This window comes from Sorex araneus, chromosome 5, assembly GCF_027595985.1.
Source record: "Sorex araneus isolate mSorAra2 chromosome 5, mSorAra2.pri, whole genome shotgun sequence".
Classification (NCBI taxonomy): domain Eukaryota; kingdom Metazoa; phylum Chordata; class Mammalia; order Eulipotyphla; family Soricidae; genus Sorex; species Sorex araneus.
The window spans coordinates 203,485,583-203,501,407 of NC_073306.1; the positions used below are offsets into that span (position 1 = coordinate 203,485,583).

Genomic DNA, 15,825 nt, shown 5'->3' on the forward strand with positions numbered 1-15,825 from the left:
AAGGGATAACACATTTATGCCTGCATACCATGATGTAAATGATGCAAATTAAATTATGAGAGTCTTTTATTATATGAGCTATCTTTCCAGTTCTTTGAGGTCATAGTAACCTCTCTTTGGAAAATGTCATATTTACAACATGCGAAATGGCACTTTCCATAAACTTGCAATAAAAATTTCAGATGTCTACCTAAAAATTGATAGAGGAAACACAGATCTTCTGTATTCCTTTACAAAGAACCCAGCATAAGCTTTGCCAGGACCTTGCCCTTCCCTAGTTCAGAGTCGCTCACTGTTCCTCCCCCTTTACTACACGTTCTGCTTTCACCGAGTTATGCTGAGAAACCGGCAGCACGTGGTGACCCGGTGCCCGAGATGTGACTCGTCTGAGATGAGGCTGGTGGCAAGTGTGAATTCACTGGAGAGCTTGAAGAGTTAGTGTGGAAAAAATTGACATATTTCCTTCATATTTCATGGTGAGCTTATTAGTGATAATTGGATACATTATCATTCAAATTAGTCTCACCTATTTCTTTATATTTGATATATGACAAGAAAATTGCTCATATTGCATTTCTAGAACCATCTGTCAGTTCTGACGAACACACCACCCAGGGACTTAGATTTAAATGTAATTGTTTTCTGAGAGCTGAGCTCATGCCTCTCAAAGAGGTGAGGCAAGATAAGTTCCTATAATCACTACTACTGTAACATTTTATTGTAATCTTTAAAAACATTGAAAAGATCAAAATAAAGATAAATAAAAGATAACATATTTCAGCACATATACATACATAGTCTTAAAATGTGTTTAATTGAAACAGATAAATAAAGCCCCACAGAAATATACAGTAAAAGGTACCATACCTCTCTTTGTAAAGGTGATGGGAGACTCCGAGCTTTCAATCCCTCCCAGTTAAAACCATTTAACCACCTGAGAAAGGAGAACAGTATAGAGGAATGTTACTTGCTTGGTAAACTATTAGCATGCCACGTTATTTATCTTATTGCCTGTCAGCACAGCTGCAAATAATAGGAGGGAAATACTCAACCATACTTGCTGTCTGTCTGTCTGGCTCGCTGTGTCCGTCCTGAAAATTCCAGAACCTAGTTCCCACCCTCTTATTTTTATTTCCATCTGGACTTTATTGATCTAATAAAATTACATTAAGAATGGAAATGAATTATACGTTATTGTGCTCATGTTTCCCCCATACAAAGTTCGAGAACCCATCCCTTCACCAGTGCCCATCCTCTACCACCAGTAAACCCAGCATCCCTCCCACGCTCCCTAGTCCCATCTCCCCCCACCCCACACTGCCACTATGGCAGGGTATTCCCTTTTGTTCTCTCTCTCTGATTAGGTGTTGTGGTTTGCAATTAAGGTGTTGAGTGGCCATTGTGTTCAGTCTCTAGTCTACATTTGGCACATGTCACCCCTACCCCGCATGACCTCCGACCACATTTTACTTGGTGTTCCCTTCTCTGAGTTGCCCAGAATGAGAGACCAGCCTCCAAGCCATGGAGACAGCCTCCTGGTACTTATTTCTACTATTCTTGGTTCCCACCCTCTTAAATGACAACCTGGCTTCCTTCTTATTTCACTGAGGAAACTGAAGGGGGAAAAAAACGAGAGAACTCCCAGAATGTCCAGCAGCCTCCAAGGGCACATTTGCCCACCCGACCTTGTCTGTGGTTCCCTTCTCTCCTGGGCTGTGACCGAGCAGCCTTTGCACGGAGCTATGGCTCAGTCCTCCACTGTTCACCAGATTCCTCAGATTCTTTGACATTCGAAGACATGTGCTCAGGAGTCTCCTCCCTTGAACTCACTCTCATTCCTGCTCAGTCATTCCCATTTTTTCCAGCAACACAACCCTCTCTTGGTCCGCTTCCTTCACACTCCGCTTTTCTTCTCCCATTGAAAAAAAAACTCCATGAAAGTGCTCTCCAAATCACTGATCAACTCATTTATCCACAACACAGTCAAGTGTTCATCCTCACAACACCGCGGAATCACCTCAATTCTGCTTGTATCTTAATTTCTAAGTACATTAACTCACCATTCATAGCTCGCATGCATTAGAACCAAACTGAGCTCTAACTTTTCCACCTAAGGTTTACTTCAACTCTGTTAGTTGTTCAAACCAAAGAAACTGGATTTTTCTTTTCTCTTGGCCTAATCTTGTCAGTGTTGCCTTTAAAATGTGTGCTCAGAACTGAATGCATTATAACCCTCCACTCTCCCAGGTAGCACAGCCCTGCTTACACTACTACAATTACATCTTCACGAGAACTCCTGCATTTGTTCATAAACAACCCAGCAGCCAAAGAGATCATTTAAAATATAAATCAGAATACAACACGCCTTCCTTCTAAACTACCCAATGCCTCCCGTTTCACATGCTCTAAAGGTTCGTCTTTACCTGTCTTCACAATAACTCCGAAGGCCTTACCATGACCCTCCTCTCAACCATCTCTCATTTTTTTCTCTCAACCTCCCCTGCCTATTCTTTTTCTGTTTTGTTTCAACAAGTTACAAGTGCTCCCACTTCAAGACATTAGTATTTATGGCCTGTCTGAATTGTACCTTCTCAGACTTCTACAGAATTTTATTTCTCAGTCCCCACATTCCTAAAAGTCATTTCCTTAGTGAAGCCATCATTGATCATTTAATCCACTACATCTCTTATCATACACACACACACACACACACACACACACACACACAAACACACACACTTTTTATAGTCTTTATCCCCTTCTTTGGCACTTTCTGCTAACTAATGTAGATACCATATACTTAGCTATCTTGGTTCATTTTCCTTCTTCCCTAGAACGCAAAAGCTGTGCAGACAGGGTTATTCACCTGTTCTCTTCCCTTCAAGTCTTTAAATCTTGGGAGTTGCAACTGACACAGAATAAAGCCTGCATCAGTGTCTGCTGACAGTGACTCAGCAAGAGAACACACTTAACACAGCACCTCTTACTAAAGTATCTCCTAGTAGCACACTGTAGCCACATAAAGGTCTTCCATTTATTGCTCCCTTGTCCTAACCTAAGGGGACTGATCTGGTCTTTGAGATCCACTTCAAGCTTCGCGTTCTGGAGAAGCGAGATCAGGAGTGAGGACGTCTGGCTTCTCTCCACACAGGGCTCCCTGTCTTTATAGCTCTGAAAAGAACATGGAACAAAACTGTTCTCTAGCCACTGAGCTAAGGTCCAGTAGGTCAGTCCATGAAAGTCAACTTTATCCTTTTGAGGCATCAAGAAAAAAAAACACACAACAAAACAAAACAAAAAAACCTTAAAAGTCCCTCTTTTTAAAAAGATGCTTTCATTTGACTGAGATATAATAAAGAAAAAACAAGTAAGCAATATAAACATATCCAGGGATTATAAAGCAGCAATTAGATGCAAACTGGCAGTGGCTGAGAGGGGGAAGGTTTGGGAGGAAGGAAATGCATAAAGCATGTCTGTATTTGAAGAAGTGATTCTGTTTGTTTGTTTGGGGGTCACTGTGATGCTAGGGGCTTACTCCTGGCTCTGGAATCACTCCCTATGGTTCCAGTGATCTAACCAGGGTCAACACATCTTACTGACTGATCTTTCTGATCCTTATCTTTTTTATTTATAAACTAAGTCATATTGTATTCTTTTCCATAGACCATCACTGTATCACTGTCACTGTCACTGTCATCGATTTGCTCCAGCGGGCACCAGTAAACTTTCCATTGTGAGACTTGTTGTTACTGTTTTTGGCAATACACCACGGGGAGCTTGCCAGGCTCTGCTGTGTGGGCGGGATACTCTTGGTAGCTTGTCGGGCTCTCCGAGAGGGATGGAGGAATCAAATCTGGGTCGGCCACGTGCAAGGCAAATGCCCTACCCGCTGTGCTATCGCTCCAGCCCAACCAATCAATTCCATAGACCATATCATCTGATAATAAAAAAAATCAAAATCTAAATTGAACAAAAGGAAAAGGTGAATAAAAGTATAACCGTTGGACAGGAGACAATGAGTGCTGGAGAGATGGTAACTGGGAGTTACAGGGGCCAGAAAGATAGTGCAGTGGGTAGGGTGCTTTCATTTGACTGAAATGTAATAAAGAAAAAACAAGTAAACAGTACAAACATATCCAGGGACTATAATACCCATTAGATGCAAAGTGGCAGTGGCTGAGATGGGGAAGGTTTGGGAGGAAGGAAATGCATACATTTCCTTGCACGTGGCCTACCGAATTTCATCAGCCACCGCAGATGGTCCACTGAGTCCACCAGAAGTAAGCACTGCTGGGTGTGGGGTGCAAAATCCAACAGCATTTTTTAAAAGACCGAAGCTGGAGGCCTCGGGGTCTTGCTGTGGACCGGCTGACCGCCCTGGTGCTCCCGGTCTCCCTGAGTCACCAGCGGAGCTGGTAGGCCGGGCCAACGAAAGGTGAAAGAAGTCTGGGGCTCCGGGATGCTCCTTCCTTGAGGCCAAGCAGGCTCCTCCCTGGCCCAGTTCTTCCCCCCTCAGACTATTACGGACAATGAGGGACGAAGGGCCACGTCACAGAGCCGTGTCACGGGAGGAGGAAGAGGCTGCTTCATGGGGAGTGGAGGAGACGGGCAGCCATACTTCAGCATGGGGCATATGGGGGAAAGAGCACTTTACACCGAGCTTCCCGGGAGTATATCATGTACCAGTCCCTCCGCCGTCCTGAGTTCCCAGGGTGCTACAGGTGCAGCCTGAGAGCGTTCCCAGCTAGTGGCACCCCTGCAGCGCCAGGCGTTCACTGGGCACTTGGTGTCTGGGCCCCCTCTTGTGCCCTCTTCATTCCTCCATCCCCACAGGCCCCCCCACAGCCCCACCCTCATACATCTCTGTCCCTCTCCCAACTACCCACCTCTCCACTTTCCTGATGGCTTGAAAAGTGACCAGAATGAGCAGCAGGGGAAACTGAAGGAGGCAGCCTCAGTTTCCCCTTGCCAGTGAGTCAAGAAGCCACAGCTTTCTCTTGCCAGATGTTTCACCTCTCCCCCATCCACCTAACACAGACTTGATCCTTCAGGCCCTGCTGTAACTTCCCCGGGATTTCCCAGACGGCAAAATTCTGCCCTGAAGCTTAGGCTCACAGGGAGCCCCAATGCCCGAGGCAAAGGGCCAGAAAGATAAACCAGCAACTTCCTTACATACTCTGCAACTTTTGTCCATGATAAAAAATGTAAAGATCCCAATTTCCACTGAAAGGGTCTACAGGAAGAGCCTTTCCCTGTAACTTCTTTGCATCCTCTGTAACGAGAGGAAGGAAAAAGAAGCTACAGAAAAATCTGTAAAGGTTATGAAACCCACATGAACAGGGCAAGGGATGAGATTATGGAAAGACCACCAGGCATGCAAAGCTCTTCCTGGGACATCGCTCGGATTAGCCTCTGTTTACACAGAGAACTCCAAGAAAAACCCACCTGGAGGAACTGCATTTAAATTCCTGCAGAAGATCTTTTGGGTCTTGCTCTTCTATGCCCTTTCAGTCCTCCCTTGAACTCCTATCTCTCTCTCTTTCCGTTTTTCCTCCCCCCACTCTGGAGACGCCGTGCTCTCTGCTGAACAGATTCTTCCCCTCACATCTCTCTCAGTAAATTTTGTTCAATAAAAACTCTCTTGCGGATGGGAGCAATAGTACAACGGGTAGGGCGTTTGCCTTGCATGCCACTGACCTAGGTTCGATTCCCAGCATCCCGTATGGTCCCCCAAGTACTACCAGCAATAATTCCTGAGTGTAGAGCTAGGAGTAATCCCTGAGCATCGCTGGGTGTGACCCAAAAAGAAAAAGAAAAATTCTCTTGCTTCACTATTGCCCCTCCTCCTGAAATTTTTCTGGGAGAGTAGGTACCAGTCCCAGAACACTCTGAGGTTAGGCTTGACTTTTCTTTTTCACTAAAGGCAATTCCTCACTCTAGCCCGAGTTCACAGACCCCCGAGAAACCAGGAGGCAGGGGTGACCCCCGCACCCCACAGAGCAACTGGACTTCAGGTGCAACTTGCTGGCTGCTTTGGGGGGCTGCTGGGACACGAGTGTCCAGGCAGTGTGGACGCTGGGAGCCCATTTTACCAGCATTCCCCTGGGCAGACAAGGTGCCCTGGCCAGAGAGGTGAAAACACTGGACACTTTCATGCAATTGAATTAGGGAGTTTATGCATTTTTTTCCCTTTTTGTTGGCCACCTGGTTACAATTTGATTTAGGATAACATCTTTTTAACAAGAGTGGATATTCACCTAAAATTTGATTTTTAAAGATCCTATCTGCATTTTGAATCATTCAAGTGACAGGATGCACTCATATGTGAAAAATAGTCATTAAAGAAATATTAGTGATGAAAATTGCTCTTCATTTTTAGACTTGTATGAGCTATTCTTGAAAATAAATTAGAGAAGTAGAAAAACAAAATGCAAGATAAAGAAGAAAAGATTTAATTGTATCCTAAAAGTATATTATCCCTCTTTTCAGATAACTGTTTGAAGACTTGATTGGTGCCTAGCTTCTAAGTTAGCGCACAAATAGAAAAGAAGGTTTTACACAGACTGAGCAAATATATGATAGCGTGTCACATTGAACTGACTGGTGTTTAAATACAAAGTTAAAGTGAACAAATAGTTCTCTAAGAATAAAATGCATGAAAGTTTCGCTTTAGAAAAGAGTGGGAACATCTAGTGGCAAATTTTAGAAAAAATTAAAAAATACATATTTTAATTGAATCACCATGAGATATACAATTAAAAAGTTTTTCATGGTTGAGTTTTAGTCATATAATGTTCCAACATCTGTCCCTTCACCAGTGCAAATTTCCCACCACCAATGTCCCCTATTTTCCTCCTACACATGTCCCCCACCCTAGTCCTCACCTGCGAGGTCTGCCTCTAAAACAGACACACCTCACCTCTCTCATTTTCCTTTCAGGCACTGCGGTTTGCAATAGTCTTACTGAAAGGTAAGTTCACTTTACTTCATCTCAACATGCAGTTCAGTCTAGAGTGATCATTTTCAACTTTCATTGTCATAATTCTAAGTACATACAAGCTAGATGCCTTGGGAAATGGTGAGGGTTTTTAACAAACTCTCTAAAAGCAGGGAGAGTTACACGTTTTCGTTCTCCACCGCCGCCACCCGCTAGCCTGATATCTTCATAAGCACTGTGAAAATAAGTTGAAGTAACGGCTCCTAGACTTGCCAGGGGCACCGTGTGAATTCGGTGTCTCTTATTAGTGAACTCTACTGTACCCACGGCACTCTACAGTTTTGTCACAAAGAACATCCTTCCTGTTAAGAAGATTGAGTAAATTAATCCCTACAGGGAAAGATCTTTAAGATTTTTTCATTACCAGGCTGAGGTGAGAAAATCCTTTAGCCTTGATTTGCGTGTGCATCCAATCATAGTTTGACAGCTACATTTAAAGGAGCCTCAGGTAAATAAGGAAAAGACAAAGCCGGAGTTTTAGAGCTTGTTAACAATTATATCTTTGTTATTTTCCAACTACCCCAAAGCAAAATAGGAAGATGCTTCACTAATGAGGAAAAGGAGAAAAACAACACTGGAGAAATGACTTTAATTGATGAAACATTGTTCAATATGGATGGTGTGTTTATCTCTCATTTCGTAATGAGAAAAAAAATTGTGATAACAGCATGTAGGAAGAAAGATAAATTGGAATCTGTGACAAGTAATGAGCTTAACACTGAAGGCAATCCAAAAGATGACAAGAAACAAATTGTAAGCATTTTGATGGCTATAAAAATCCACAGATGTATTTGTCTCGCTCTCTTCCCATCTTTTAATCCCTTTTTTTGCCTTCCCTGCTCCCTCCCTCCCTAGTACACTTTTTAGGCAAAGTATGATAAGAATTTACAATGTTGAAAACTTGGCTTCTTTCAGGAAAGCTCATGAATATAAAGCATGGTTGGCTGTTTAGGAAATTCTTCTGAAGCATCACTATGGCTAAGAGAAAGGAATAGTGTTTTTATTAGCAACTTCTCCTTCTTTATTTTCACACTACATTGATATGTCCCAAAATCTTCAGTACAAATATCCAGAGAGGAATAAAATATAGCAAAGTGGTTTATTTCTTAAAAGTAGACATATTGGTATGTTCAACGGTTTTCAATAATAATATTTTCAAATTCATTTTTGTAATATCACTGCAGGTGGGCTGGAGTGATAGCACTTGCACGCAGCAGACCCAGATTCAATTCCTCCACCCCTCTCCGAGAGCCTGGCAAGCTACCGAGAGTATCTCATCCTCAAGGCAGAGTCTAGCAAGCTACCCATGGCATATTTGGTATTCCAAAGACAACAACAAGTCTCAAGATGAAGACGTTACTGGTGCCCTTAAGCAAATCGATGAGCAGCTAGATGACAGTGACAGTGACAGTGACAATATCACTGCAGGTAAGATTTTTTCATTCATAAATCATAAACACTGTGGCTGGAGTGATAGCACAGTGGGTAGGGCGTTTGCCAGGCATGGGGCCGACCCGGGTTCGATTCCCCGCATTCCATCTGGTCCCTCAAACACCGCCAGGAGTAATTCCTGAGTGCATGAGCCAGGAATAATCCTTGTGCATTGCTGAGTGTGACCCAAAAAAGCAAAATAACAACAACAAAACAAAAACATAAATCATAAACAAAATTAAAAGATCTTGAGGGTTGCAAGACTTATATAGGTATGGATTTATAGTTTCTTTTTCTAAATTTTAGTACCATGGTTTATAATACTGTTAACAATAGGATTTCAGGCATAATATAATCCCTCACCACACATTCCCCCAGAGTGTTTACTTCTCTCTGCCATTATCCAGTGTCACCCCCAAACCTTAATTCCTCCCTGTGGTTAGCTCCTAGAGTTATTTACATTTTTTTATCTCAAGGTTATACTTCCACATATATTCATATAACACATATTCCACAAATAAGAAAGGTTATCTATTTCATGGGAGTCACTGACAGTTCTGAAGGCTGTTTCAACAACTCATAGAACTGCAAAAACACACTTGAGATTATTACAGGAGGATAAAACACTCTTTGGTGTAGAAGTCCATGTACTTTACCCCCAAATTGAAATACAACATGAAGTAGCAAAAATGAATGTTAGACAAAATGTTGCCGCTTTCAGGCATGTCTTAAGTTAAGAGAAAATCTAGGGACTGGGGACATATCTTGGTGGGTTTGGAGAGCCCTGGACACCACAGGGAGAGGCCCCTGAAGGAGGTACTGGTGTGTCCCCCTCTGACTCCCCAGACACCCCAAAAAGAGATATTCACTGCTATTCGATCACAGCCTTGCCCTTGATCTCGAGTGAAACAACTGCTCCCCTTCCAGCAAACCTATTTCAGAAGACTGTGGGCGCCTGGATATCCCTGGAGAGGGAGGAAGGATGAAAGGGACCCAGTCCGTTCATGCCAAATGACATCCAAACAGACTCCCACATCATCCCATGTCTCCGTCCCCAGCACTACCCGGCCCATGACAGCGCCACATCTGCGTGGCAAGGTTCAAGAACCAGCCTGCTGGATCTGAGAGTGAGCCCTCAAGGGATGCCCTGAGCCCTGAGCACTGCTGGTGGGTCATATTAGTATCAAAGATCGCAAACATGTTGAGATTTAACATACTAATGAAGCATGTGTCCCAGAAGAGGGAATGTTTCCACATGGGGCATGTGGTGAACACATCTACATGCGATTATAAAAGGAGAAGGTACCACATGCTGTGCTTTAAAGTGAGAGTCCTACAAGACCGAGGCAGTGGACCCCCCAAACACCATCTCCCTCATTCCCTCCATCCTGGCATGGACCACAAGGAAGATTTGTTGGGGACTGAAATTCCAGTCTCTTTCCCAATCTCTATTTGAGAAGGGTAGTGGGGACTCACTAATTGATGTGACAAAGGGAAAGTCATATTTAAAGTAAATAATTGCACTGTCGCACTGTTGTCCCATTGTTCATCCATTTGCTCGAGTGGGCACCAGTAATGTCTCCATTGTGAGACTTGTTGTTACTGTTTTTGGCATATCAAATATGCCATGGGTAGCTTGCCAGGCTCTGTCATGCTGACGGGATACTCTTGGTAGCTTGCTGGGTTCTCCGAGAGGGACAGAGGAATCGAACCCAGGTTGGCCATGGGCAAGGAAAACACCCTACCCACTGTGCTACCACTCCATTCCAGAGCAAATATTAATATTATTAAGTAAACCTGAAATGGAATGGTATGCAACAATGAATTCAGACCAGCCATTATTTTGAATATTAACAGTGATTACTTTGCATATCAAATGACAAAATTAGTTATTATGGTAACCAAGTTGATATAAAAATAAAAAGATCAAGCTTCCATACAAAAATTAAGCTGCTATAACTAATGGAAGAGATTTTTGTAACTTGTTTTACAATTTCTTCCATTCTGGAGATGAATTTCCAGTATTAGATCTATCACTTTGAAACTGATTACTATAACTGCATCTAGAAAAACAGAAGTTAGAAATAAAGTACCACAAAAGGAAAAATTGGGAGTCTCTAAAGGGATTCGATGGCCTATAAAAAGAAATGTCAAGCTTACTACATTTTAAAATAAATGTTTTTCTGAGAAAACAAAGTCACTTTGTACCTGTGTTTCTTAATGTCATTGATGCCATTCTTCAGATTTCCCAGCCTTTCTGTTGGATTTTGCCTAAAACAAAAATATTTTAAATGAAATGATAGTTATGCTTGAGCAAATTTTAAATTATAATTCACTTCTCTTTATTCAGTGATTCATATATTCAACAATACTTATAGATCTAAGGATCAGACATCTGAGTAAGAGGAGATAGAAATCTCTTGCTGTTCTTAGCTTCAGACACAGTCAAATGGAATCAGCAGCAGATGTAAATTTTGTTTTTTATGTTTTGGGGCCACACCCTGAGATGCTCTGGGCTTCCTCCTGGCTCTGCACACAGAAATCACTTCTACAGGTGCTCAGAGGATCATAAGGAATGCCGGGGATGGAATCCAGATGGGCCATATGCAAGGTAAGTACACTACTAGCTGTACTATCTCCTGGCCTCCAGATATACATCTGCACATGTTCCCATGTTTTAACTCAGTAAGGCGGTGCTTAACAGAAGAGTGGGACACTAGCTCCCCAATGCTATGGAGAAAACCAGGGAGAACTTTAGTGCCTTTCAGCCAGAGCCACGTGGCCGACTCTGACACCCCAAGATACCGAAAGAGTGCCAAAGGTGAAACTCATGCAGATGGGGGTCCGTGACATGAGACTAGAAGATCAATCTACAGGACACGGGGCCCATAGGAAAGAGACAAGGTCGGGAAGATCCCATGGTTGGAAAAATGTTACACCAGAGCAAGCCACTTAGAATCACTATCACTGTCACTGTCGTCCTGTTGCTCATCAATTTGCTTGAGCCGACACCAGTAACGTCTCCATTGTAAGACGTCACAACAAGTCCATTGTGAGACTTGTTGTTACTGTTTTGGGCATATCCAATATGCCATGGGGAGCTTGCCAGGCTCTGCCGTGTGGGCAGGATGCTCTCGGTAGCTTGCCGGGCTCTCTGAAAGGGACGGAAGAATCGACTCGGGTTGGCCGCGTGCAAGACAAATGCCCTACCTGCTGTGCTATCGCTCCAACCCACCACTTAGAATAAGATAAAAATTTATGTCGGCAAACCACACATATTTCTAAAGTCACTAAATTTTAAACCTTAAAAAAAAAGTTTAGACACAAAGAAAACAAGCATCAAAATAAAGTAAAACAAAAATCTAGGTCTCTCCTATTCAATAAATGGTCTATAATGGTAACTTAAAATTTAAAGTACTTTAAATAAGGCTAGAGAAATATGTTTTTAAAAATGCAAATACAAAGAAGGGATTTACTTTCTATCTCATCACCACTAATTTTCTTTCAAATTAATAAGATATAAACTACAAACTTCTTTATAAAGTTAATATTTGTTATTCTGTTTTGCTCAATAACTGATGAAGATGACTGCCAAAGATAAAGCGAAATACTCAGATCTCTTATAAACAGCAAGTAACAATTATGATTGAAAACTCAAATTCCTAGCATGAAATACAAGTGGGAATTATTATTATTATTTATTTTCGTTTTCTGGGCCATGCCCAGTGATGGTCAGAACTTACCTCCTGCCTCTACACTCAGGAATTACTCCTGGAAGTCTCAAGGGACTACATGAGATGCCAGGGATCAAATCTGGTTTGGCTGCATACAAGACAAGTACTCTACCCACTATCTTGCCAGCCCAGAAAAATTATTTTCTTTAAATATAATTTAGATACATTTAAAAAATTAAATTCCTAATTTAAAAATATGAAACTTTCACAATTTTCCCCCAGAAGCTTGGTGTTTTGAAGTATCAATTACCTGCAAAGTCTCCGAATCAAATCCTCAGGTCTTCTTGTAATCTTTCTGGGAAAATCCATTTTTTCAATTCCTTTGAGAATCAAATTGTAGGTCATCATTTGGTCAACACCAGAAAAGGGTGGACTATTTGGGAGGGAGGGAAGTAGAATAGTATAGCAGTATTAGACATATTTATAATGAAATTCCTATTCTTCCTCTCTTCCACCATCCTTCCTTATTCCTCTCTCAGTTGTTTCATAAGGAACCTTAATATCCCCACCCCCTCAGAGAGCCTGGCAAGCTACCGAGAGTATCCCGCTCGCACAGCAGAGCCTGGCAAGCTCCCCGTGGTGTATTCAATATGCCAAAATTAGTAACAACAAGTCTCACAATGGAGACGTTACTGGTGCTCGCTAGAGCAAATCGATGAGATAAAGGTTTGAAGTTACCCAACAATGACAGGTCTGAGTGACAAATCAGGAAGGGAGAATGAGAAGGTGTCACCAGAGTTGGAACAAAAAGAGAGAAAGGGAGGTCCTAGATACCATGCCCCATAGCATTTCATGCTAAAATGAGTGTAAATCAAGGGAACTGACCACGACATATACCATTTTATTTATTTATTATTTGTTTATATTTAGAGGTTACACCTGGCAATGCTCAGGGCTTATTCCTGGCTCTGAACTCAGGAATCACTCCTGGTAGGACTCAGGGGACCTTCTGGAATGTCAGGGATTGAGCCTGAGTCGGCTGCATGCAAAGCAAGTGTCCTATCACGGTGCTCTCTCCAACTCCAGCTGATTATATTGTAAGACACACATCTGCCTTTGAAAATACGTTAACTTTCATGTTTATTGTATTATCATTTCATTTTGTAACTACAAATGACTTTTATGAACTGTATTATATCTCAGCATACTGGACACCTTTTACTACTGACAGTTCTCATTGGTGGAAATAACCATGAGACAGGTGAGTCCAAGTTCTCAATAATCTGTATCTCACTTGTAAAAGGAAAAATAAGGGAGAAATTAAAAAAACATTGCTACAGTATTTTTTGCTTATTTATATATTTACCACCATATTATGTTTTGTTTTGTTAGATCTTTTATCATTCTGTTTATATCCCAATCCTCTAGAAAGCAGGGAACTCAAAATGAACTTTCCTCATGCCCTGCCCTGAAAATATTTACAGAAATAATTTTTCTAATTTCTTTATGGCAGGTCAAGACTACCTTAGAAACTCCAAGTATTTACAGAGATAATTTCCTAATTTCTTTATGGCAGGTCAAGTTGACCTTAGAAACTCCAAGTTACTGGAATTTCCCCCACTTCTTCAGAACCTCACCTGTTCTTTTTTATTTTTTTATTTTTTGCATCACACTCGGTGATGCACAGGGGTTACTCCTGGTTCTGCACTCAGGAATTACCCTTGGCGGTGCTCAGGGGACCATATGGGATGCTGGGAATCGAACCCGATTGGCTGTGTGCAAGGCAAATGTCCTACCCACTGTGTTATCACTCCAGCTCCACCTCACCAGTTCTTATGACAATTTATTTCAGCCAAAGAAGACATATATAATATATATATATATATATATATATACAATTTCAGAAGACATAAAATAATATTTCCTGTAGGTCTGTTCAATGTATGTGGGTATGAGCATAACAGGATATAGCCAACCAGGTAATTTAATATTGAAGCTTCTAGTCTAAATGTTAAAGAAAATTCTGTGAAACTCTCTTTCTACATACTTTTTACAAAGTATGTCCCAAGACCTTGCAGCATTTAAAAAATCTTTGTAAACTGTAAGGTACTTTATAAATGTGAGGTAATATTACATATAGCCTAGATGTGTATGTTTTACATACAAATGTGTGTGTGAAAATCTGAGATCCTGTATTCATTAATCTAGCCTTTTATCTCACCAGGAATGACAATTCAATTTTAACTGCTAAAACTCCTGCTGTGTTTTGTCTCTGTTCATTAGCACATCTAGTAAGCAGCTGACAAGGGGATTAAAATTGAAATCCAGCAATGTTGCTTTCTCACAGCATTTCTGATTAATAATTTATTGGGAAGATGGAAGAACATGACTAAACTTGGTTTAAAGTTCAATGAATTTAACTGAACTGTGATTGCTATTTTCTCAATTGTAAAATAATATATGAGAAGAAATAGTCATAAAACTCCTGAATTTAATTCCCTTTCTTACTTTTTTTTTAAATTATTGTATTCCTCACACTTATCATAATAGGCTTTGCCATTTTAGGGACATTTTGGCAAATGTATACTCTTTTTTCCTCAGCTTCCTAAATGTTTTATTGTCATATGAACTAACAAACATACTACATGTAAAATATTGAAAAGAGGAAAAGACATCATATTTAGTAAAAGTAATTATCCAAAATATCAGATTTATATCCATTTTTAAATCACTAGTAAATTACTTTAGAACTTTTTGAAGAGGTTGAACATATCTTGAGTGACTTACTTGCCCGTTAAGAGCTCATACACTAGAATTCCCAGTGACCAAAAATCTACACTGAAATCATGTCCTTTGTTGAGAATAACTTCTGGGGCAACATATTCTGGAGTTCCACAGAATGTCCATGTTTTTTGTCCAGATCCTATTTTCTTAGCAAATCCAAAGTCAACCTAGAAAAGAATATCAAAGAATTGTTTAGAAACCATAAAACTCAATTGTTCTTTTATTTTTAAAAAAAGCTTTTTTTCAATTGTATCACTGAGATAGACCCTTACAATGTTGTTCATGATTAGGTTTCAGTCATACAATGTTCCAATACCCATAGGACTAATGGAAGGGAAACAAATCAATTTTTTTTAAATCTCCCTCTTTCCCCAATATTCAATCTATATCCTTCCCCAAAGGTTAGTGGGGACACACACACACACACACACACACACACACACACACACACACACGAGCTTCTTTTTTTTTTTCTGGCAAGGCCAAGTATAAATCTTCTTACATCAAGAATGTTCCATGCATTCATCTCTACATTCATAACATATGAATAGTTAACAAGTGGAATAGGACTGCAGTGACATTGTGAATTTCAGGATGAAATAACTTTCAAGTCAAGGGTGGTATTCATTGGGAAGAGGAAAAGAGATGGGCAGTTTGATTCTTGCATAGGAAGTTTTATTATAATAGTAATAATAATAACTAAGAGAATGGGGTTTAAATTCTGGAATTTTTCTTTTCGGGTCATACCTGGCAATGCTCAGGGGTTACTTCTGTCTTTGCACTAAGGAAACACTTCTGGCGGTGCTCAGGGGACCATATGGGATGCTGGGAATCAAACCCAGGTTAGCCTTGTGCAAGGCAAACACACTACCCATGGTGCTCCAGCCCCAAATTATGGAATTTTTTTTTTGGTTTTTGGGTCACACCCGGCAATGCACA

The 15,825-nt window shown here is 41.0% G+C and overlaps 1 protein-coding gene across 2 annotated transcripts in view; it reads right to left on the reverse strand.

Moving 5' to 3' along the window:
- PRKG2 (protein kinase cGMP-dependent 2) overlaps window positions 1–15,825 on the reverse strand; it is a 111,532-nt gene that overhangs the window by 3,152 nt on the left and 92,555 nt on the right. For both annotated transcript variants that reach the window (XM_055138987.1, XM_055138988.1), the window contains 4 exons: window positions 14,890–15,053; window positions 12,413–12,535; window positions 10,637–10,699; window positions 868–934 (listed from right to left, as the gene is read on the reverse strand). In XM_055138987.1, coding sequence (XP_054994962.1) covers window positions 868–934; window positions 10,637–10,699; window positions 12,413–12,535; window positions 14,890–15,053 — 417 coding nt within the window. The remainder of the gene's footprint in view (window positions 1–867; window positions 935–10,636; window positions 10,700–12,412; window positions 12,536–14,889; window positions 15,054–15,825) is intronic.